The 25,274-nt window shown below is 42.1% G+C and overlaps 1 protein-coding gene and 1 long non-coding RNA gene across 27 annotated transcripts in view; one reads left to right on the forward strand and one right to left on the reverse strand.

Annotated features, from left to right (window-relative positions):
• Positions 1-6,472: 6,472 nt before the first annotated feature.
• On the reverse strand, positions 6,473-11,685 carry LOC142873292 (uncharacterized). Its single transcript, XR_012921336.1, has 3 exons — positions 11,234-11,685; positions 8,229-8,322; positions 6,473-6,848 (listed from the first exon to the last, which is right to left on the reverse strand). It is a non-coding gene; the product is annotated as an uncharacterized LOC142873292 (long non-coding RNA).
• A 132-nt stretch (positions 11,686-11,817) lies between these two features.
• CAPRIN2 (caprin family member 2) overlaps positions 11,818-25,274 on the forward strand; it is a 50,176-nt gene continuing 36,719 nt past the window's right edge. For 11 of the 26 annotated variants that reach the window (XM_076007517.1, XM_020282994.2, XM_076007518.1 and 8 more), the window contains exons 1-3: positions 11,818-12,021; positions 13,454-13,669; positions 15,536-15,598. In XM_076007517.1, the coding sequence (XP_075863632.1) occupies positions 13,493-13,669; positions 15,536-15,598 (240 nt within the window). In that variant the 5' untranslated portion in view covers positions 11,818-12,021; positions 13,454-13,492. Of the gene's footprint in view, positions 12,022-13,227; positions 13,670-15,535; positions 15,599-25,274 lie in introns of those variants that run through there. The other 15 variants (XM_020282997.2, XM_076007525.1, XM_020282999.2 and 12 more) reach the window with 7 other exon arrangements.

Consider the following 25,274-nt stretch of genomic DNA (forward strand, 5'->3'; position numbering starts at 1 on the left):
CAGTGGCAGACACCCAGATTACCTACCACTCACCAAACCGCAAATATTTTTACAGTGAACGTTTTTGCATATGTCCCCGACGGACAGGAGGGTATTTTACCACTGGATGGGCTTAAATACTGCTCAATGTTCATTCAATGATAATTAACAAGCATTTACTTAATGTTACTATTATACCAGGCACTGTTTTAGGTTCTAGTGATATAGAGAGAGACAAGATAGACAGTGTCCTTGCTCTCAAATAGCTTGCATACTAGTGTAAAACAAAACAGAATAAATAAATTTTTACAGGTAGTAACAAGTCCTAGCAGAAAATTAAAATATTATGATGTGCTAATATTAGCATGGCTACTTAGATTAGAAAAAACATTAAAGCCAAGACCTTGAATGACAAGAAAAAGTCAGCTCAGTGACAAGCTGGGTTGAGAGCCTCCTAGGTAGGGGGCATGGTAAGTGTGATGGCCCTTGGGAGGGAATCACCTTGACATGTGGGGGGAACAGCAAGAAGGCCCAGTGTGGGGGGACTGCAGGAGATGAGGAGTGTGGTGGAAGGGAAGGGTGTTACTTATCTATTACTATGCAACAATATTACCACGAATTTAGCAGCTTGGCACAGCTTAGCTGGGTCCTCTGCAAAGCTGCAAAGCATTAGCTAAGAGTAAGGTCCTCATCCGAGGCTCATCTAATGATGTGCTTCCAAGCTCCAGTCGTTGCTGGCAGAATTCAGTTTCTCATGGGCTGCTGGATGTCGGCTGGAGGCTGCCCTCCGTCCCTTGCTATGTGGGCTTTCCTAGCAAGATGGGCTGAAATCTATGTACTGTTACCACGGAAGTGCTGTCTCATCACCTTTGCGGTAGTCTATTGGTTAAAAACACACCCAGGTCCTGGCCACTCAAGAGCTGGGGATTACACAACGCCTGACTACCTGGACAGGCGGAAAAGGTAAGACAGGCGGGGTTTGGGGAGGGTTTGTATCTGAACACCATCTTAAGTACCGTAGTATGGATTTTTTTTTTTTCCCTAAGTCAGGTGGAAACTCATTAGGAGCCTTGAGCAGATTATATCAGATTTAAAATTCTTAAATATCTGTCTGCTTCGGCGTCCAGGAGAAATTGTAGCAGGCCAGGAGGGAAGCAGGAAATCCACAGGAGTCTGTTGCTGTATCCTAGATCGGAGACAGCAGCCTGGCTTAGGTGGTAGCGTATCAGAGAGAAGTGGAAGGAACTGGGATATGCTTGGGAGGTGGAGTTGATAGCACTTGCTGATGATTTATTGTGGAACTGTTCATGGACAAATTAAGTAGTATGCTCAAGTTCACAAACTATCATCGGAAGAGCCAGAATTAGAACTCTGCCTGCCTGATTCTTAGTCCAGTTCTCTTTCTACTATGCCATTATAGATGCCGTGATACATGCGGTACATTGTGTCTATGCCAACTCTCATTTCCTGCCCTCCACCTCTCACCTCCAAATCAGACATAGCTGATTTGAAGGACAGGCATTGTCGCTGCCACTCTAAATAATGGTTTTGGAATCGGTAACATTAACAGTGACAGTAGCAGGTAGGGGTAGAAAGTAAATAACTCAGAGAGATGTCTACTCCAGCATTGGCAAGAAGCCTTATCTATTCCTGTGTGTAGCAACTCTGGTGAAACCTTCTTGCACACATTTATAGAAGTCTGGTCAGCTCAAGCAGTGCAAAGCAAGGTGTAAGGAACTGTGCCGTCTTCTGGATTTGTGCTTTCCTGAGTTGTAGGGTTTCTGTCTTATGAATCTGCTACACAGTGCCCTACTTCCTTTCCCTAGGCTGTGATCATGGTCAAGAACTTTGATGGGTTATATTCTTCCCTGGCTCCTGACTAGTCTTTTAGAATAGATAATGCCATATGGGTGGAAGCTGTTTTTGCAAAAATAACTACCAATTATTGAGCATTATATGCTGGAAAATGTGCTAATGCTCATTTAAATATCAAAGTACTCCTATGAAGTACTATCTCATTTTAAAGGTAATAAAATTAAAGCTCTAAGAAGCCAAATCAGATTTAGCTAGTGCTCTTACCTACCTGTGTTTAAAGGTAAATGTCTTTCCTAGAAAAAGACAATTTGCATCAATGGAGAAACATTTATGTGAAGTTCCATTTAGCCCTTTTCCCTCCTATGTTGTTTTATTTATTACTTGTTAGGCATTTTGGAAAAAAATCATGTAGATTTTTAAAGTGTGCATCTTTTTTTTCTATTTCCTATGAAAATCAACATGTTGTTTATTTCCCTTTCTTCTCCATAGCCCCCAAATCATTTCACTGCCAACCTACAGGAGGAATGCATGTCCTCAGGATTCCTGCTGAGATTAAGAGAAATATTCTTATTTTTAAAATAAGTCATTTGCTGATTTTTTTTTCCTAGCACAGACATCTGCTTTAAAGCTTTAATTAACACTCCATGGTTTTAAAGAGGCTAGTTTCCAATAGCCTGAAAAAAATAATCAACATTATGATGAGTGTGAAACAGATGTAGGCACATTCAGATCACATAACAAGCAGCTCAGTTATCTTTGGGGAGGCAGAGCTTGCTCACCCCCACTTTGGCCTGATATTCATGACAAATAAAAAGAAGCTAGGGGAAGGCACTTCATACTGGGCAGTAAGGAGGGGCCACTGGAAAGGGAAGTAGGGAAGTGCCCTGGAAAAGATCAGGTAGCCAATGAAAGGTACATTATTAAGCCAGCTATCCTGCAGGCAAACTCTGGGAGACAGCATGACACACAAACCTCAGAATTATCCTGTCGGAGGAATGACGGAACTGAAGTCCCCGAAGTCACAGGAAGAGACTAACAAGTCTGAGGAATGTGAGCTGGGCGTGGCAGTAGAGGATAGACAGATCTCACCATACGTTTCTGATGGGAGTTTAAATGTTGCTACTTCTATGGATTTGGAAACATCTATCAAAAGCATAATGGATTCAGCAATTCTGTTTTTAAGGCTTTTCTTCTACAGATGTACTCATAAATGTGCAAAATCATATATAAATAATATGTTTCATTGCATCATTGTTCGTAATGGCAAAAGGCTGGAAAAATCCTTCATATTCTTCACTAGAGGACTGGTTCAATAAGTTATGATACACTTAATGCAATATATGCTGATTTGAAAGAATGAGGAAGATCCTTGTATAATGACATAGGATGATTGCAAAGATATACTATTAGGAACAAAAAGCAAGGTACAGCAGTGTTTATATGCAAACATTGGGCTAAAAGAGATGACTGTCATGGTGGTGGGGAATATATGTGTATATTTGTTGTATGTGCAAATCTATGGAAAGATCTACCAGAGACAGTTAACACTTACTACCTTGGAGAGAGGGGAAGAGTAAAGGAAGACTGTTCCTTCTGTAGAGTGGTTGTATTGCATTAGCTATTCAAAAATAAAATGTAAATAATTTACAAAGAATGTTTTATCTAGGGGAGCTGCTAAATTTTGTTTTGATCTTTCATGGAAGATAAAGGAGGGACATGATCAGACCTCTTAGGACAGACTGGCAGCTGGGAGGGATGCAGAGTTTCAGGGAGCCTAATGGGGGAGGAACAAAAGTTTAGTTTTGTTCCCAGGGCCAAAGCTCAAAACAATCTGGGAATAGTATCAGCTGTTAACCTCTCAGGCAATGTACTATACGGAGTAGGTAGAGGACTCGGTCTGAAGGTAAATAGTGTCTGGGTAACTGGGTTACCTGTGTTTTCTTAGATTCTGTATGTCTATTTGGTATCCACTAATCACAGGGCCAAACTGTCAGAAAGTGTTGACCTCTCTCCTGCCAGTCAGCTTGCCTGCAACTCATGTGCCGATCGGCTGATCGAAGGCCGCAAACCTTCCCATCGACTCTCACACACCAAGCCAGTATTTCCCTTGCTCCAAGTCACCACGGGGCCAAGTGCCAGGCAACTAGAGGGGCCACCTCTACAGCCTAAAGCCTGCTAGAATTACCCAGACTATCCAGTCCTAACCTATTTCCATTCCTGCCCCACCTTGCCATTCCTGAGGAAAGCCCATAACAGCTCTGGCCTGCACCTTCGCCTTCCCTTCACTCCTGGTTCTGCCTCCTGACCAAGGCCCGGCGCTTCCCACGTGGCCTTGCATGGTGTGGTACAACCTGCCCTTCCTCTTGGTAAATGTGAGTTGTAAAAATATCCATTCGGTGGCGCTGACTTGTCTGTGTTGTCATTCAGTCACCTCCATAAATTAAACTCCCATGGGTATGAATGAGATAGGACCCAACTTTGTATCATGAATATTATTTGGGAGAAAAATTTGTGTGTAGTATCTATGTATCTATGACTGTCCTCTAGTCCAATCTCTTCCTGGGAAATCTGTCAGAATCTGTGTCAGCAGTCTGAGAATCTGTAATAAACTGAGAAAATAAGTGAAGAAAGAAAAAAAAGAAAACAAGGCATCTACCCAAAAGATCCAATGACACTCTACAAAAAAGACACCTGCACTCGGATGTTTATAGCAGCACAATTCATAATTGCAAGGCTGTGGAAACAGCTCAAGTGCCCATCAATCCAAGAATGGATTAATAAAATGTGGTATATGTATACCGTGGAGTACTATTCAGCTCTAAGAAACAATGGTGACATAGCACATCTTATATTTTCCTGGTTAGAGCTGGAACCCATACTACTAAGTGAAGTTTCCTAAGAATGGAAAAACAAGCACCACATATACTCACCAGCAAATTGGTATTAACTGAGCAGCACCTAAGTGGTCACATAGGTACTACAGTAATAGGGTATTGGGCAGGTGGGAGGGGGGAGGGGGCGGGTATATACATATATAATGAGTGAGATGTGCACCATCTGGGGGATGGTCATGATGGAGACTCAGACTTGTGGGGGGAGGGAGGAAATGGGCATTTATTGAAACCTTAAGATCTGTACCCCCACAATATGCCGAAATAAAAAAAAAAAGAAAGAAAACAAGATTGTGCTGTTTGTGACCCAGTGACAGAATTAAACACAGGTGGGAGGAGGGTTCCTGAGATGAGAAAGAATAAAATACCTCTTCAGAGAGGAAATGGGAACCACTGAATTATACTGCCAGGTGGCTAAGACAGTTACATATATATAAGATGTATTAATTTCATGCTCCTGAGGAGAAATCTGCATGTTAGAGCCTCCTTTTGCCTTCTAGACTTCCAATGCTACATGCAAGGAGAGTATATACATTTCCACTTATGATAAATAAACCCAGAGCCTTTTTATTTTTAGTTTTTTGAGACAGGGTTTCACTCTGTTGCCCAGGCTAGAGTGCCATGGCGTCAGCCTAGCTCACAGCAACCTCAAACTCCTGGGCTCAAGCAATCCTCCTGCCTCAGCCTCCCAAGTAGCTGGGACTACAGGCATGCGCCACCGTGCCTGGCTAATTTTTTCTATATATATTAGTTGGCCAATTAATTTGTTTCTTTTTTTAGTAGAGACAGGGTCTTGTTCTTGCTCAGGCTGGTTTTGAACTCCTGACTTTGAGTGATCCGCCCACCTCGGCCTCCCAGAGTGCTGGGATTACAGGCATGAGCCACCGTGCTCGGCCAAGACCCTATTTCTAAATAAGGCTACATTCACAGGGACAGAGGGTAGGACTTCAACATAGCATTTTAGTGGCTACAAATCAACCCATAACACCATACAATTCACCACCCACGTAAAGTGTACAATTCAGTGGTTTTTAGTATATTCACGGGGTTGTTCGATCATCACATCAACTTTAGAATATTTTCATCACCTCACAAGGAAACCCTGTACCCATCAATAGTCATTTGCCATCTCCTCCCAAAACTTCCCCAAGCCCTCGGCCAACACTAACCCATTTTCTGTCTTTATAGATTTTCCTATTCTGGATATTTAATATAAATGGAATACAGTGTGTGGCCTTTTGTGTCTGGCTTCTTTTGCTTAGCATGATGTTTTCAAGGTTCATCCATGCTATAGCATGTACTTCATTTCTTTTAATGGCCAAATAATGTTCCATTGTATGGATATACCACATTTTATTTATCCATTTATCAGCTGATAGACATTTGGGTTGTTTCTACCTTTTGGTTATTTGAATAATGCTGCTATGAAAATTTATGTTCTAGTTTCTATGTGAATACATGTTTTCATTTTCTCTTGGGAATATGCCTAGGAATAGAGTTACTGGGTCATAGAGCAACTGTATGTTTAACTGAAGAATTGCCAGACTGTCCCACCAGCAATGTACGAGGATTCTAACCAATTTCTGTACACCCTCATCAACACTTGTTATTATTTGTCTTTTTTATTAAAGCCATCTAAGTAGGTGGCATCTCATTGTGGTTTTGATTTGCATACCCCTGATAACTAGTGATGTGGAGCATCTTTTCATGTACTTTTTGGTCATTTTTATCTCTTCTCTGGAGAAATGCATAATCAGATTCTTTGCCCATTTTTTAAATAGGTCTTTTTATTATTTATAAGTATTCTTTTATGGTCTAGTACAAGTACCTTGTTAGGCATATGATTTGCAAATATTTTCTTCAATTGTTGTTTTTTTTAATTTTCTTGATAGTGTCTTTGAAGGACAAAAGTTTTTAGTTTTGATGAAGTCCAACTTATCTACATTTTCCTTTGTTGCTTGTGCTTTTTGTGTGGTATCTAAGAAATAGAACTCATTTTTAGATGTATTACTTACTAAAAAATGAGTGAATAATTTATGTGAAAACTTCTGGGTAACAAAGTGATGATAAAAAAACTATTTTTTCAAATGATGAAATAACTTGTACCATTTTAGGCTGTTCTTTTAGTTTGAGTTTTTCATGTATCATTTAGGATTCTTGTCCCTGTATAGGAGGAAGAATGATATAGATTACCATTTATTCAAATTTTACTGTTGTATAAAATTGTTGTGGTTCTCATTTGGATAACTGACATTTCTGTTAAATAATATTGTGTCATTTAAAGGATTTATTATTTTTCTAATTTTATAGGAAAGTAAAAAGATGATAATTAAAATCATATAAAATTCCACTTCCCTAAGTTAACCCAAAGTTAAAATTTATTTTAATAGAAAGATGTTTATTATATTTTAAGTCAAAATAGCAGAATTACAGGATATGTTTAGCGCATTCCTATTTTTGGAAAAAAGTCATTTAGATATTTGCTTGGAAATAAGTCTGGAAGGATATAAGAAAAGGTTAATAATAACTATCTATGGAGGGAGTAGTTTTCATGTTTCTGAGAAAACTTTTTATCTCATTTGATGAAAAATTAAACATATGCTATAAAAAATAGAGGAAAATATCTTACAGCCTTTTCTATGCATATTTAAAATGAAATATATTACAAAATAATCATACAAACTGTTTTATATCATGTTTTTATCCTGCCTTTTTTCACTTCATATAATATCATGTTATTGAATGTTCTTTAAAAAGTTGATTTGTACTACCTGAATTAAAATTCATGGGTCAAGGCTGGGCGCGGTGGCTCACGCCTGTAATCCTAGCACTCTGGGAGGCTGAGGCGGGTGGATTGCTGGAGGTCAGGAGTTCGAAACCAGCCTGAGCAAGAGCGAGAACCTGTCTCCACCATAAATAGAAAGAAATTAATTGGCCAACTAATATATATATAGAAAAAATTAGCCGGGCATAGTGGCACATGCCTGTAGTCCCAGCTACTCGGGAGGCTGAGGCAGCAGGATTGCTTGAGCCCAGGAGTTTGAGGTTGCTGTGAGCTAGGCTGACACCACGGCACTCACTCTAGCCTGGGCAACAAAGCGAGACTCAAAAAAAAAAAAAAAAAAAATTCATGGATCAGTGTCTTATTATTTAGCCATGCTGAATGCCTGTGTTGTTGTTTATAATTTCCCACCACTTAACAAAATGAAATGCTTAGCATTTTTATAAATAAATCATTGTTTGCATCTCTGATTATTTTCATAGGAGGGATTCCTAAAATAAGGGCTACTGGATTAAAAGCTATGACTATTTGAAAATGTCTTATTAAATAAATACTTTGAAGACACTGTAACACCAAATTGCTTATTCTTTTTGGTTTCAATTCTTTAAGTGCAATTGTCTATTTCTACACTATATTTACTCCATGGAAGCAGCAAGGGAAAAGATTGAGGCAGCCTGGAATGCACATTGCACCAGAGGGCAGGAGACCTAGATTCTTTAGGTCTTTGGAAAATTCCCCAAATATCCAGAAGCTTTATGTACCTTATCTTTAAAATAGAAGGAGGGGTGTCATAGCCATAAATTTCACAGTTCTCTGGTTCTCCTCAGGCTACCAGGAGAAATGGCAGACTTCATCCTGTAGCAGAAGAAGCAAATGAAGATACCTCAGTGGAGAATACACGTTTTCATGGCTCATTCTCCAGACATATGCTTTTTCGGAAATAAAATGAAATTCTTTACAATGCTGTTAAATAGGTATTACTATCTTTTTTACAGCTGCACGAAACTGAAGCCCAGAGAATTTAGTTAATTTGTCCAAGATCACTCAGCTAGTAAGGGGCAGAAATAAGAATCAACTCCAGGTGTACCTGGGTCCAAAGTCTGTGCATTAATGTGTTACAGTATTTCAAAGTTGGACAGAAATCATATTTTTATGGGCTTGATATTATTGATTCAGCTACACATACACTCACAAGTTCTACACTGATCATTTGATCACTCTTCCCCTAAAGAACTTTTATTTCAAAAGCAATTAGTGGTGAAGCACTATTAATGTGTTAATTTCAATACCAGAAAAAACAGTATAAACAAAACCACTAGGAACGTGTAACTATAATTTTATGAAAATAATAAACCCATAAAAATATTAATCTTAGAAACTGGTAATTTTCTTAAAAATACTCTAAACTATTATGGCAACTTTCCCCCATCCCCCCACCTGAGGTCTATATTGCCCAGGTCTTCCTTTTCACGAAAAGTTTCTCTTCTCAAATATTTGAAGAGACCCTTATGAATCTGGAAGTATGTGAAAGTACAATATTTTTAACCATCTATGTTAACTCTTTCCCAGTAGTCTTCTATCTTTCTTAGCCTTCTTGTTTTTTTCTTGATCACTTCTTTGTGTGTGTGTGTGTGGCAACTCTCCATAGTCTTGTAGAGCCATTGAGCAGCAGACTTCTATCACTCATAATAAAATGTCCAAGATAATTTCTCCTATCTCTACTCATATGTTACCAGCTTTCACATCCTTTGGTGAATTAATCTTTCCAGTTTCAACAACATGCAGCTACATTAATTTTAAATGACTACAGCATAACCATCCCTGCAGGAACTGTACATTTGCCAGACAATGCATATTTAAGATGCTTACATTTTCAAGGGTTGTGAAGTCTGGCTGTTTTGCAGAAATCAAGCCACTCATTATAAGTGTTTAGTACTTTTGTCTTTCTATTTTATTATTTGGTTGTTTGCCCCATATACACTTGCAGTTTTTATTCAATTTCCACTCCATGAGGGCAGGGGCTATATTGTCTTTCTTACCACTATATCCCTATGACCCAACACATATAGCAGGTGCCCAATAAATATCTGTTGAATGGGCTGGGCGCTGTGGCTCACGCCTGTAATCCTAGCTCTTGGGAGGCCGAGGCGGGCGGATTGCTCAAGGTCAGGAGTTCAAAACCAGCCTGAGCAAGAGCGAGACCCAAATAGAAAGAAATTAATTGGCCAACTGATATATATATATAAAATTAGCCGGGCATAGTGGCGCATGCCTGTAATCCCAGCTACTCGGGAGGCTGAGGCAGAAGGATCACTCGAGCCCAGGAGTTTGAGGTTGCTGTGAGCTAGGCTGACGCCGCGGCACTCACTCTAGCCTGGGCAACAAAGCGAGACTCTGTCTCAAAAAAAAAAAAAAAAAAATATCTGTTGAATGAATGAATATATTCTTCCCTCACTGATTTGAAACATTTTAAAATCATATTTTAGATATAGTAACTCCTTACTAAGCTTGGAGGTGGCATTCCACAAACACTGCCTCACAGTTGGTAAGATAAATCAAGGTGTTATAGAAAAATAGGGAATGGGGGAGGGGAAAATAATCCAAACCTCCGACAAATGAAAGTTTTGGGGGCATATGCTTTCAAAATAAGCCAGATTCATTGGTTTTAAAGATGTTCTCTAACAGGAAAACTTTTTTCTAAATTATCTTTTTAATTTTTTCAGAAGACATTGCTGCAACGTTTTTGTGGTATATTTTCCTACAAATGTTATGCTATGCTTATGCAGACTATACTGGACTTTAAATTTAATTATTTTTGCTTTTGAATTCTTTCTTGATTCATTTACACAATCCCTGTTGCAAAATAAATCTGTATAGATTTATTCAGAATTATTCCACTGAGTAGACTATTTAGAATCTACGGCCAGATCTATACGACCCAAGGGATAGCTTTTGTCTGGCCAATTAGAAGACAAACATTTCATAATTAATCCGACTGAAATACCATTTTTAGGTTCATTATTAGCTCAGGCTACAACAGGCATAACCTGTGTTGTAACTTGGCGTCAATTGGTTGGTTCAAAAGTGTGTCCTTCACATTTTTTTTTTTTTTACGTCCACCGTTTTTTGTATCCTTAACGGGGAAGGCATAGCCTTCCTCCCCTCATGTTCCGCAGCTTCTGTTCTTTCTTTGGTTATAAACAATGAGACAAAGTGATAATCTAGTATTTCCCTGACCCTCAAGAACAAATATGGAATTCAGAGAGTCAAAGCTGAAATGCAACATTAAGGTACATTATGTCAACAGGGATGAAAAAGAACACAGATAATAAATGGCAAAATATTGTATCAAGAAACAATAAAATTAAGATAATTTTTGTGTGAGCGAGGCCAAGACTTTTTAAATTAGGTCTTTGTTTCCTTGATTATCCTTTTGAATTTTTTCTGTTCTCTCTTGCTAGTCTAAATAATTTTTATCAGAGCGTCAGGGACAAGACCTAAAAAAGAAAAATATTTGGTGTAACAGCTGGACACAGGCTGGGGGCAAGGTATTGCTGGATTTGTGTGTTTTCTTCTCCTTTGGTACGAGAAACAGTTTCCTTTTCTTAAGATACTTATGTATTTCCAGCCTTTTCACTTAATTTTCTGCAACCTTACAAAAGATTTTACCAGCTTTCTCTGCGTGCCAATCAATTACTCTGCTCCGCATCAACGAATAACACAGCTTGAATAAACACAATCCCATTATGGAAGGCTGCAGAGTCACCTTACTCCGTCTTCATGGCAATGCTGGTTTGGGACACTGCTCTTGCGGGATGACTCCTTTGGGAGGAAACGGTGACTGTCCCTGTCCTACAGTGGCGGGTGTCGCCCGCTGGGGGCAAAGGCGCCCCTGCATTTCAAGAGCGCCCACCTAAACTACGAGACGAGCCGCAGACTCGCTTTATCTGGCAACCCCCCGCGCGCGCGCCGCCGTTTTGGAGAGGTGGAAATCACCTGCCCGAGGTCGCGCGGCCAATCGGCGCCGCCCGCAATCAGCGAGGTCGGGCAGGGCTGCGCCCCTGCTCAGCGCCCGGCCGCGCGGGGCGTCCCCTCCGGCGCGCCCGGGGCCCGCAGTCTGCGCGGTGGCGGGGAGCACGCGCCCCTCCTCCCGCGACCGAACGCCAGCCCCAGTCCCCGCCCGCAGGGGACGCCCCGCGGGCGCAGGCGGCCGCGGCCGGGAAGGGGCCCCGGAAGGAGGCGGGCCCGCGGGCGTGCGGGCGTGCGGGGGCGGGGGCGGGGGCGGGGGCGGGGGCGGGGGCGGGGCGGGCGCGGCCCATATAAGCGGCGCGCGGCGGAAAGGGCGGGCCTGGCGCGAGCGGCGGGGTCGGCGGGGCGCCCGGCGCCGCAGACGCCGCGGGCGAGGACCGGGAGGGGCGAGGGAGGAGACAGGAGGAGGAGGAGGAGACGCGAGTGCGGGGTGGCGCCGGTCCACCTCCGCAGCTCTCCTGGCTCCCGCCGGCGTTGGAAGGCGGGCCCGGGCTGCGGCAGCGGCGGCCTCGGCGGCCAGGGGAGGTGAAGCCGGGCTGCGGCGGCCGCGGGCGGCCCGGCGGGGGTGGGCAGGTCCGGGCGGCCGCGGCGAGGCGGGGGGCGGCGCTGGGGGCAGCGGCTCGCGCGTTTTCCTCCAGGTCGGCCTCCCCGGGGACCTTGCACAAGTGGCCTCAGCGACCCGAGGGCGGTGCGAAGGGTGGGGGTCGGTGCCTCCGGGGCGCGGGGTGACCGCTGGGTGGAGAGGCCCCTCACGCAGGCCCCGCGGGGGACTGGAGGGGATCAGCGCTCGCGCGCGCGGCCTGGTACGCCCTTGCTTTGGGGATGCTGCTAAGGGGAGTGAGGGAGGGGAACCGCAGGGGTGCCCGGAGGGGCGGGGACGGGCGCTTCGGTGCCCATGGGCCACTGGCCAGGGCGGTGGGAGACTCGCTAGAATGAGCTCTTACACCGGTTGGGTGCGAGGGGCTATGGGTCGGTCTACATGAAGCAGCCCCAAATCCGCGCGGGGTGCTCACACGCCGAGCGTCCCTGGCTGCAGACACCCAGCGGGCACGGGGTGCCTCGCAGGCCCGGAGCAGTCACAGGGAAGTTAGCATCCGCGTTCAGGAAGCTGCTGGTTCACTTAGCGTGCGAGAGCCAGGAAAGAAGGGTGTTGGGGCCAGTTTTCTTTTAAATGTTCATGTTGGGCTTGGGGCTGGCGGCGAGGGATTTCACGTAGAGTTTCGAGTGGGGCTGCGAGAAGGTCCCAATGTGGCAAGCTGGTTCTTCTGGTGTCATCACTTGTTCAGGGGAGTTATTCAGAATGTGGTTCGCCCCCATGAGAAGATAGGCGCACCGAAGCCCTTGCTGAGTAGCAGTTCTTCCTGACTGTGGGGAAAGTCGAATTTCTGGAAGCATCTTCCATAGTGTAGTTTCTGCCTGCGTAATAAAGGATGCCCTTATTGGCTAGTGCTTGGCATTAGTTTGCCTTAAAAGTAGTGGGATGCAGCCTGAGCAAGAGCAAGACCCTGTCTTTACTATAAATAGAAAGAAATTAATTGACCAACTAATATATATAGAAAAAATTAGCCGGGCATGGTGGCGCATGTAGTCCCAGCTACTCAGGAGGCTGAGGCAGGAGGATTGCTTGAGCCCAGGAGTTTGAGGTTGCTGTGAGCTAGGCTGATGCCACGGCACTCACTCTAGCCTGGGCAACAAAGCAAGACTCTGTCTCAAAAAAAAAAACCAAAAAAAAAAAAAAAAAAAAGTAGTGGGATGGAAGTGCAGGATCTGAAGCACCGCTGGGTTTTGAGCTCACTTCTGAGCTTAAAAGAATTTTAAGGGAGTGAGTCTAGACTTTCCAGGGAAGTTAATGCCTGGCTGTGTCCCTGTAGTCCTAATTTTATACTTAATTTTTCCGCCCTCTTCAGCCTCATCTGTTTCAATGGTGCAACTTTCTTCATCCCCTTTTGGTTACCAGTCACCTTCAGGCCATTCAGAAGAGGGAAGAGAGGGGAATATGAAGTCAGCCAAGCCCCAAGTGAACCACAATCAGCATGGGGAACGCCAGCGGGCCTTGAGCCCCCTGCAGTCTGCTCTCAGTTCTGCTGCGTCTCCTTCCCAAGCATATGAGACCTATATTGATAATGGACTCATTTGCCTTAAACACAAAATTAGAAACATCGAAAAAAAGAAGGTAACTTTTTTTCCCCCTCCCAACCTTGTATATGCATGATCTTAAGCAAGGGTTAAGGAGCTGACATTTTATTTTTTATCAGGGTTCATAAATGTTCCTAAAAATTTAACCTTGGGATTTAGCTGCCTGAAAATAATTAAACAAGTGGGCCTAAATATTGGAAGTATTAGCCATTTTGATTCACTTGTCAATACAGCTGAATAAAAATTATTCTTCCTAGTAAAGTGATGCATGCTGCTACTGAAATACTTTAAGAGCTAGCTATTTTAGGTCAGAATAATTCCTTGAGTGTAGTATTAATGTTTCTTTTCATAGATGAGTTAATTGCCTGATTTTTTTTAGCTTGTTTTCCTTGTGACTTTCTGCAGCACTTGATATTGCAGTATAGCTGCTGCAGTCATTGGAAGCTGTAGTCATGGTAGAACTAGAAAGTTGTTTTTGCACTAATTTTTGTGTTGTTAGTTGAGGGTTTAAGATTAGTAGGTGAAAGCATTGTAGACAGCCTTGGAAAGAGACCCAGAAGTTATAATCAGTCTAATGTTACAATAAATGCTGATGTAGAAATCTAAATCCTTTCTTATTTCCTGAGTCATGTAGCCTGTGAATCAGTACTGCATGTTGCTTTGTTGTTTTATGATTTTCTTCTGTTTTTGACAGGTAAAGTTGAGTGACTATCTGGATCTGTGTGCTCTTAAATATTTTGTGCCAAGATCCAGTCAAACCTTAAGAAAGTTGCTTTTGATGGAGGAGTATGAAGATATTTTTAAGAGTCTGGTTGACCTTTTTCCTTTTTTTAAAGCCAGAAAAGTACTGAAGAAGGGCCAGTTGCCAGTAGCTTCTCTGTAGTTCTCACAGTTTATCTTTTGAATGCATGTAGTTGATCACAAGTGTGATAAGGTTAGAGTGCCAGGTCAGCACAAGTTCCCTACGGCTGTGAGTACTAGTCAAAACAGGAGACTTCCTCAAGTGGAGGAACTGCATAAATGTATACTTGCACTCTCTAGCTCAACTATAATTCCTTTTAAATTTTGGATACCTATCTAATAGTACCATTATTTCATTTCAGGCTTCTGGGAAAGCATTTTAAGACTAAAGCTAATACAGGAGGAGCATAAAAAATGGTTTTAGAATACCGTACTGGGTTTGTGTCATTAGTATGAGGCCAACAAATGCAATTTATTTTTTATGTATTTCCTTAAATATTGAATTTAATACGAAAAATACCTTTGAGTTGAGGTTTTTTAATGCTAGAAAAGACATCTTTTACACTTCTGTACTTCTGGTGGGAAATTTCCTATTGGGAAAATGCCACATAATTTAACAGGTAGCCGAACTAATAGTTTACACATGAGGTTAGACCAGGATTTCTCAACTTGGAGACCACTGACATTTTGTGCTGAATAATTCTTCCTTGTAAAGGGCTGCCCTGTGCATTTTAGGATGGTTAGTAGTATCTGTGGCCTCTGCCCACAAGATGCCAGCAGCACTCTTCACTTCCCTCCTACCTACCCCCAAGTTTTGATAACTAAAAATATCTCCAGATGTTCCCATATATCCCTGGGGGACATAATTGTGCCCGATTACATACCACTGGGTTAGGGCATATGATTAACTAGGTAAGTAGAAAGGGGTTTTATTAATGCTTAACTTTCGTAATTCCAGACTCATTTTATTCTGTGTATTTTTTTTTTTCCCCCTTGACTGGAACTTGTGTTTAATTGCTGCTTGCCTTGTAGTAAAATGATACTCTTACAGATTGATAGCTTCAAGAACTTTGTTTTCATAGAAACAAGGTCTGGCATTTAGTTTATTTGCTTCAACATTTTTTATATCAGACTGTGGTAGATACAAGTTTCTCTTTTGTAGCTCAAACTGGAAGATTATAAGGATCGCCTAAAAAGTGGAGAGCGACTTAATCCGGACCAGTTGGTAAGTGGCTTATGATCCTTTGGTCAGACTTGCTGATTTTCTTTCTTTCTTTCTTTTTTTTTTTTTTTTTTTTGAGACAGAGTTTCGCTTTGTTGCCCAGGCTAGAGTGAGTGCCGTGGCGTCAGCCTAGCTCACAGCAACCTCAAACTCCTGGGCTCAAGCGATCCTCCTGCCTCAGCCTCCTGAGTAGCTGGGACTACAGGCATGCACCATCATGCCCGGCTAATTTTTTATATATATATCAGTTGGCCAATTAATTTCTTTCTATTTATAGTAGAGACGGGGTCTCACTCTTGCTCAGGCTGGTTTTGAACTCCTGACCTTGAGCAATCCGCCCGCCTCGGCCTCCCAAGAGCTAGGATTACAGGCGTGAGCCACAGCGCCCGGCCTTCTTTCTTTCTTTCTTTTTTTCTTTTTTTTTTAATAAAACTCTAGGTGGATTTAGTGAGACCACAGACTTTACAGGCCAAAAAGAAGGAGTTAGAATCCACTGGATTTTCCAAGACTTTGTCTTCTCTGCCTGTTAGGTCTTGGATTTGACTTTATTTCTGTTGTTCATGGATGGTGGTGTAGATTGTTAAATAGGAGTGAAAATGTAGACTGTCACTGAGTTACCATGTAGACTTAAATCAAAACTAATGTTAGTGTGGACTGAAGGTGAAGAGAAGGGAATAGTCTAGCTTTCAGCTTTTTATTGCTATATTCTAAATCTGACATCTTTTTGCTCTGCAGTGTAAAAGTATGTTTATTTGAGCTTGCCTCTGTTTTCTTCAGTTGCTTCTCCTTCTTTTCATGGTCTCTCCCTACTTTTCTATTCTGGATTGCCATGTCGCCTCTCAGGAGGTGTGCTGATCTGATAGATACCTGGCTTTGGCCAGTGCTGTGGCTCACGTCTGGTATCCTAGCAGTCTAGGGAGGATTGCTTGAAGGTCAGGGGTTCGAGAACAGCTTTGGTGAGAGCAAGACCCCATCTCTACTAAAAATAGAAAAAATTAGCTGGGCGGCGTGGTGGCGCATGGTTATAGTCCCAACTACTTGGGAGGCTGAGGTAGGAGGATTGCAGGAGCCCAGGAGCTTGAGGTTGCTCTGAGCTGTGATAACACCATTGGACTCTATTTAGCCCAGGTGACAGAACGAGACTGTCAAAAAAAAAAAAAACAAAAAACTTACTGTACATATTAGATTATTTAAAAATTTTTAAACATTGTTTAATTTGTCCATAGTATACCTGGTAATTGCAAATTTTATCTAATTTTTGAAGGAGAGTTTCTGCAATATGGAAAGAAAAAAAATGCTTCATTGATGTTTGTCATTTTGACCTGATCACATCTCCTAAGGGACAAAATTTATTTAAAAGTTATTTGATCTAGCTGATGGGTCTATTGTCATATCATTTCAATTAAAATAGTTGGTTATGTATTATAGATACTGGCATTCAAGGACTTTTCCCTTGCCTTATTGACTCCTCTTCACTGACCCAGAATTTTTGTGATGTAGTAAATTATAATTTTGCTGAGGCACAGATTTGAATTGTGTGAGCTCTGAGAATAGTGTGCTCACTTAGCTGGTGAGAGGACTTAGCTGGACATCCAGCATTTCAAAGTGGCTTTGTTTTCAAGTAGTCATGGTGTATTCAACAACTCTTTTTTATTTTTTGTTTTTTTTTTTTGAGACAGAGTCTCTCTCACTCTGTCGCCTGGGCTAGAGCGCCATGGCGTCTGCCTAGCTCACAGCAACCTCAAACTCGTGGGTTCAAGCGATCCTCCTGCCTCAGCCTCCCGAGTAGCTGGGACTACAGGCATGTGCCACCACGCCCGGCTAATTTTTTCTATATATATTTTTAGCTGGCCAATTAGTTTCTTTCTATTTTTAGTAGAGATGGGGTCTCACTCTTGCTCAGGCTGGTTTCGAACTCCTGACCTTGAGCGATCTGTCCAGTGATCCACCCGCCTAGGCCTCGCAGGCTCCCAGAGTGCTAGGATTATAGGCATGAGCCACCATGCTGGGCCTCAGCAACTCAAAAAGTGATAAAACTTTTCTTTGTGAAAATATCCTGGAATGAAGTGTCCTGCTAGAGTAGTGTTCTTTCTTTTTTTTTTGAGACAGAGTCTCGCTTTGTTGCCCAGGCTAGAGTGAGTGCCATGGCGTCAGCCTAGCTCACAGCAACCTCAAACTCCTGGGCTCAAGCAATCCTCCTGCCTCAGCCTCCTGAGTAGCTGGGACTACAGGCATGCGCCACCATGCCCGGCTAATTTTTTCTATATATATTAGTTGGCCAATTAATTTGTTTCTATTTATAGTAGAGACAGGGTCTTGCTCTTGCTCAGGTTGGTTTCGAACTCCTGAACTCAAATGATCCGCCCGCCTCGGCCTCCCAGAGTGCTAGGATTACAGGTGTGAGCCACCGCACCCGGCCTAGAGTAGTGTTCTTTATTTTTGGGAAACATGGCGGTGGGGGGAGGATTGGAAGTTCTCATGGTAGCTCTCTAAGAAATGTCCAGGACGTGCTATATTTCATTGCTCCCACCAGGCACACGTTAATCTCAGTATTTCATTTCTGTATTTATAGCCACATATTGCTTCTATAATATATAATAAATACATGAACTTTGATTTCTCAAGTAATATGCTGACAACTGCCAAATTTATATCGCTAACAGATCAGTCCTCTGAACTCTTTATTTCTACATCCAGTTGCCTATCTGACACCTTCTGATTTCTTACTATTCCCCCAAACCTGCTCATCTTTTAATCTTAGCTTTATCAGTTGATGGCTTGATTAAACAGAAGGATGGAGTTGCCAAACACTTTGGAGAATTTCTTCTCTCCTTTTTCTTCTTACCTCATGTCTAGCTCCTCAGCAAGTCTAGTCAGTACTGCCTTCAAAATAAATCAAGAGTCTGACCATTTTTCATACATTCTACTTCTGCTGTCCTGGTCTAAGCTACATCCATCTTTCATCTGCGTTACCATGACAACTTCCTCACAGGTTTTTCTACTTGTGTCTTCTCCAAGTCCATTCTCAACACAGTAGCCTCAGTGGTCCTGCTCTGATGTAAGTCAGATGGTTACTCCTCTGCTCAAAAGTCCCCGCTGGTTCCCATCAGGGGGATACAAAGTGTCCTTACTGTGGTCTACAAAGCCCTGCTAGATATCCCCCTGCTTGCCTTCACGGTGGCGTACTCCATTCCCTGCACTTCTCTCCCTTACTAGCTGCATTCTAGCCGCCTTTCTGTCCTCCGACGCCCCAGGCACACTTCTGCTTCGGGGTTGTTTTTTTTTTTGCACATGCTCTTCCTGCTGCCTGGGATGCTCTCTTTCTCCAGATGTTTAAGTGGCTCAGTTCTCAATTGGCTTCACCTTTTTATTTGAAGGCCACCTCAGTAAGACCTGCCCAGACCACACTATACCACATGCCCCTGTTCACACTGCTTGGCTCCTTTCCTTGCTTTCTTTTTCTATTTATTTCTTTTTTGGGGAGTAGGGCACAGGGTTTCGCTCCGTCACCTGGGCTAGAGTGCAGTGGCATCATCATAGCTCACAGCAACCTCAAACTCCTGAGCTCAAGCAGTCCACCTGCCTCAGCCTCCCGAGTAGCTGGGACTACAGGTGTGTGCCACCACACCCAGCTAATTTTTCTTTTTCTTTCTTTTTTTTTTACAAAGTTGGGAGTCTCTTGCTTAGGCTGATCTTGAATTGGGCCTTAGGCAGTCCTCCCGCCTTGGCCTCCCAGAGTGTTAGGATTACAAGCATGAGTCACTCACTGCACCTGGCCTCCTTGCTTGATTTTTCTTAATAGAAGTTAGCACTTCTATTAAGTGACAGGCTGTAAAGTTTTATTGTTTGTCACTCTCCTACCCTTACAATGTAAGTTCCATGAAAATAGGGATTTTGTTCACTGCTGTGTTACTTTATAGTGCTTAGAGTAGAGTAGGCATGTAAAGTGTTTACTACATACAGATTTACTAAATATAAAATCAATATTAGGTCTTTAGATGTGACTAAGCTTAGAGTTTGTGGCACTTTTGAGAAGTCACAGCCCTTCACACAAGCAATATATATTTAAGGTAGAAAATTTAGAAAATGCAGTTAAGACAAAAAAAAAATACTCAAGAGAACTCTTATTAGTACAGGCATACCTTGGACATACTGTGGGTTCTGTTCTAGACCACCATGCTAAAGTGAATATTGCAATAAAGCAAGACAATTTTTTTGGTTTCCCAGTGCATATAAAATTATGTTTACATTATACTGTAGTCTATTAAGTGTGTAATAGCATTATGTCTTAAAAAAACAATGTGTCTATCTTAATAAAAAAACACTTTATTGCTAAAAAAAATGCTAACAATCATCTGAGCCTTTAGCAAGTTGTAATGTTTTTGCTGCTAAAGGGTTTTGCCTCCATGCTTTTGGCCTCTGATCAGGGTGGTAGTTGTTGAAGGTTGGGGTGGCTGTGGCAGTTTCTTCTTTTTTGAGACAGAGTCTCACTCTGTTTTCCGGGCTAGTGTGCGATGGCATCAGCCTAGCTCACAGCAACCTCAAACTCCTAGGCTCAAGCAATCCTCCTGCCTCAGCCTCCCGAGTAGCTGGGACTACAGACATGTGCCACTGTGCCCGGCTAATTTTTTCTCTCTATATATATTTTTAGTTGGCCAATTAATTTCTTTCTGTTTTTTGGTAGAGATGAGGTCTCACTCTTGCTCAGGCTGGTTTCGAACTCTTGACCTTGAGTGATTCTCGCATGTTGGCCTCTCAGAGTGCTAGGATTACAGGCATGAGCCACCGCGCCCAGCTGTAATTTCTTAAAATAAGACAACGGTGAAGTCTGCCACCTTTAAATCTTGATTTCACAAAAGGTTTGTCATGTGATGCTGTTTGATAGTATTTTGCCACCAGTTGAACTTCTTTCAAAATTGGAGTCAATCCTCTGCTACCCTGCCACTGCTTGCTTGCTTGCTTGCTTGCTTGATTTATTTATTTATACAGAGTCTTACTCTGTTTTCCAGGCTAGAGTGCCGTGGCGTCAGCCTAGCTCATAGCAACCTCAAACTCTTGGGTTCAAGCGATCCTCCTCCTCAGCCTCCTGAGTAGCTGGGACTACCTACAGGCATGCGCCACCATGCCTGGCTAATTTTTTTTCTCTATATATTAGTTAGCCAATTAATTTTTTTCTATTTATAGTAGAGACGGTGTCTCACTCTTGCTCAGGCTGGTTTCGAACTCCTGACCCTGAGCGATCCGCCCACCTTTGCCTCCCAGAGTGCTAGGATTACAGGCATGAGCCACTGTGCCCGGCCTCCCGCCACTGCTTTATGAACTAAGTTTATGCAATATTTCTAAATCGTCTGTTGTCATTTCAACAATGTTCATAGTGTCTTCAGTAGATTCCATCTCACGAAAACCACTTTCATTGTTCATCCATAAGAAGCAACTCCTCATCTGTTCAAGTTTTATCCTGAGATTGTAGCAATTCAGTCACATCTTCAGGCTCCACTTCTAATTCTAGTTCTCTTGCTATTTCCACCACATCTGCAGTTACTTCCAAAGTCTTGAACTCCTCCAAATCATCTAAGAGGATTGGAGTCATCTTCTTCCAAACTCCTGTTAATGTTGATAATTTAGACCTTCCATGAATCATGAATGTTCTTAATGGCATCTACAATAGTGAATCCTTTCCAGGAGGCAATTTACTTTGCCCAGATTTATCAGAGTAAGGCAGCTATAGCCTTGCAAAATGTATTTCTTAAATAAGAAGACTTGAAAGTAAAAATGACTCTTTGATCGCTGGGCTGCATGCAGAATGGATGTTGTGTTAGCAGGCATAAAAACAACATTCATCTCTGCATATCTCCATCAGAGCTCTTGGGTGACCAGGTGCATTGTCAATGAGCAGTAATGTTTTGAAAGGGATCTTTTTTTTTTCTGAGCAGTTCTCAACAGTGAGCTTAAAATAGTAAACCTTGGAGTAAACAGATGTGCTGTCATCTAGGCTTTGTTGTTTCATTTATGGAGCGCAGGCGGAGTAGTTTAGCATAGTTCTTAAGGGCCCTAGCTTTTTCAGAATGGTAATGAGAATTGGCTTGAATTCAAAGTCAACAGCTGCATTAGCCCCTAACAAGAGAGTCAGCCTGTCCTTGGAAGCCAGGCATTGACTTCTCTCTAGCTATGAAAGTCCTAGATGGCATCTTTTGTTTTGTCTATATTGAAAATCTGTTGTTTAGTGTAGCCACGTTCATCAGTTACCTTAGCTGGATCTTCTGGTAACTTGTTGCAGCTTCTGTATCAGCACTTATTGCTTCAACCTTGCACTTTTGTCATAGAGGTGACTCCTTAGACCTCATGAACCAATCTTCTCTAGTTTCAGACTTTTCTTCTGCATCTTCCTCACCTCTCTCAGTCTTCATAGAATTAAAAAGAGTTAGGGCCTTGCTCTGGATTAGGCTTTGGTTTAAGGGAATTTTGTGACTTATATCAGATTATTAAAGTTTTCTCCACGTCAGCAGTAAGACTCTTTTGCTTTCTTAATTGTGCATGCGTGTACTGGAGCAGCACTTTTAGTTTCCTTTATGACCTTTTCCTTTTCGTTTACAGCTTGGCTAACTGGTGCAAAAGGCCTAGCTTTCAGGCCATTTCAGCTTTTGAAATGCCCTTTCCGCTAAGGTTAATCATTTCTATCTTTTTTTTTTTTTTTTTTTTTGAGACAGAGTCTCGCTTTGTTGTCCAGGCTAGAGTGAGTGCCGTGGCGTCAGCCTAGCTCACAGCAACCTCAAACTCTTGGGCTCGAGCGATCCTTCTGCCTCAGCCTCCCGAGTAGCTGGGACTACAGGCATGCGCCACCATGCCCGGCTAATTTTTTATATATATATATCAGTTGGCCAATTAATTTCTTTCTATTTATAGTAGAGACGGGGTCTTGCTCTTGCTCAGGCTGGTTTTGAACTCCTGACCTTGAGCAATCCGCCCATCTCGGCCTCCCAAGAGCTAGGATTACAGGCGTGAGCCACCGCGCCCGGCCCATTTCTATCTTTTGATTTAAAGTGGAGGGCATTTTGCTCACAGAAATAGTTGGGGGAAAAAAAAAGAAAAAAAAAATAAAGTGGAGGGCATTTGACTCTTCTTTGTACTTGAACACTTACAGGCCATCGGGTTCAATACTGAATTCATTTTAGTATTGTCGTGCCTCAGGAAATAGGGAGGCCCATGGAGGGGGGGGGGGAGAGACAGGGGAACATCCATCCGGTCAGTGGAACAGTTAGAACACACAAAACATTTGTTGATTAAGTTTGCCATCAAACAGTTACAATACTAATATTGAAGATCACTGATCACGTATCACCATAGCAGACATAATGATAAAGTCCAGTAGTCTGGTAGTACTTCACATAGTTCAGAAATTAGGAAATATTGAAAAAAAAGATGCAGTTTTTCTTTAACTCCTGTGTGTGTGTGTTTGTTTTTTTTTTGAGACAGAGTCTCACTGTGTTGCCCGGGCTGGAGTGCCGTGGTGTCAGCCTAGCTCTCAGCAACCTCAAAGTCCTAGGCTCAAGCAATTCTCCTGCCTTAGCCTCTCAGGTAGCTGGGACTACAGGCATGCGCCACCATGCCTGGCTAATTTTTTCTATTTTTAGTTGTTTTGGCTAATTTCTTTCTGTTTTTAGTAGAGACGGGGTCTCGCTCTTGCTCAGGCTGGTCTTGAACTCCTGAGCTCAAGCAGTCCTCCCGCCTCAGCTTCCCAGAGTGCTAGGATTACAGGCATGAGCCACCACGCCCAGCAATCCCTGTTTTTTCTCTGTTCATTTCTCAGCTTACTATATATAATGATTGTTAGTATTAATAGATTCTTATGTCTCCTTCCACAATTTCTTTTAGCCTGTATAAACAAATACCCTCCCTTCTACCCACCTCCTCTCTTCCTATTTTTTATACAACTTAGCTTACCATAGATACTTTTTTGGGGGTCTTAATTTTGCCTATTCATATTTTTTTAAGCAGCCTTTTTTTTCTGAGCAATTTTAGGTTTATAGGAAAATTGAACAGCAAGTACAGAGTTCTCACGTGCCCTTCTTTTACATAGAAGTTGTTTTTAGAGTCACATTTGTAATTTTAATATGTTTTGGTTCAGATCTGGATTTGAAATGGAGAACCAAAATTCAAGTGAGTTCTGAAGCAACAGGCAAGGGGATGCTTGATGTTTTTGGTTCCGCTGAAGTATTGTTAAAGAATTAGGATTTGGTACCCATCCCTTGCTGCCAAACTCCTATCCTGTGTTATATTTAATACGTCTGTGATAAACTCATATGTATGGAATCTTCTTTCCTTTGTAGTTCTATTGCTGTTGGCCTAGTCTAGGCAAGCTACCTAAACTTAAGCTTCCTCATTGATATCCTTATCTTGGGACCTTACTTTCCAGTTAACCAGTCCTATTGCCTCTTATTTTCTTAAGACACAATCAGTATATTATTCCTCTGAAAAGTTTGAAATCCTCTTCAGAATCTTTAGCACAGGTGTCCTCAAACTGCAGCCCGTGGGCCACATACGGCTGTTTTTGCCCGTTTGTTTTTTTACTTCAAAATAAGATATGTGCAGTGTGCATAGGAATTTGTTCATAGTTTTTTTTTAAACTATAGTCCGGCCCTCTAACGGTCTGAGGGACAGTGAACTGGCCCCCTGTTTAAAAAGTTTGAAGACCGCCACTTTAGCATATTGGAGGCTCTCTAAGATCATCTTCTGAACTACTGTTAGAAGACAATAAAAGAGGGAATTATAAAGTTAGATTTCCTAGGAAAGCAGAATTGAACAGGATCCAGGGCACAGGTAGAAGGATACCTTCTTCACTATGTAAAGAAAGGAGGAATGTAAGGGGTTAGGTCCACATTAGATGATGGGCAGTTGAGGTAGTTCCCATCTGATGCTGCTTTGCTTTTCTTTTATTTATTTATTTTTTTAAAAATTATAATAGGTCAAGGTCAGGGAGATATGCTGCTTTTCTTGAGTCAAATCTAGTACCATTTGGGAGTGGATATGGGGGAGTATTTCATTCTTGTTTTACAGCCCTCTGAGGACTGTATACTCTGGTTATGTTATCTGCCCATTTTTGTTTCTGTAGCTGGAAGGCCTCTGCCTTTTTCATTATAAAATATATGGTCCAAATAAAATGTTGCATATAAGTTAGAGCATAATAAAGCAAGCATCAGAACCCACCTCTCAACTCAAATACTATGTTACCGACAGTGTTGAAGTTCTTTTCCGGTTTAGTACTTTCTCTTTCCTATAAGCACGACCCTGAACTTGTCCCTTGCTTGTATTTTAATTGTACTTGTTACTCTTAGATTTGTTAGAGTTGCATTTTTGTACCTTATAGTAAATGGTATTATGCTATATGTTCTGCAGTTTGTCTTTTTCACTCATTATGTTTAGGATTTTTGTATTTTAGGATTTTCTATTTCTATTCAAGTGCCTATATTTCATTTGGTTTTTGCTGCTCAGTAGAAGTCGGTAAATAGATGGATGCTTGAGTTGTTCATAATTTTTTTTGTATTGTGAACAGTTCTATTTTTTTTTTTTTTTTTTTTGAGACAGAGTCTCGCTTTGTTGCCCAGGCTAGAGTGAGTGCCGTGGCGTCAGCCTAGCTCACAGCAACCTCAAACTCCTGGGCTCGAGTGATCCTTCTGCTTCA

This window comes from Microcebus murinus, chromosome 10, assembly GCF_040939455.1.
Source record: "Microcebus murinus isolate Inina chromosome 10, M.murinus_Inina_mat1.0, whole genome shotgun sequence".
In the NCBI taxonomy this organism is placed as follows: domain Eukaryota; kingdom Metazoa; phylum Chordata; class Mammalia; order Primates; family Cheirogaleidae; genus Microcebus; species Microcebus murinus.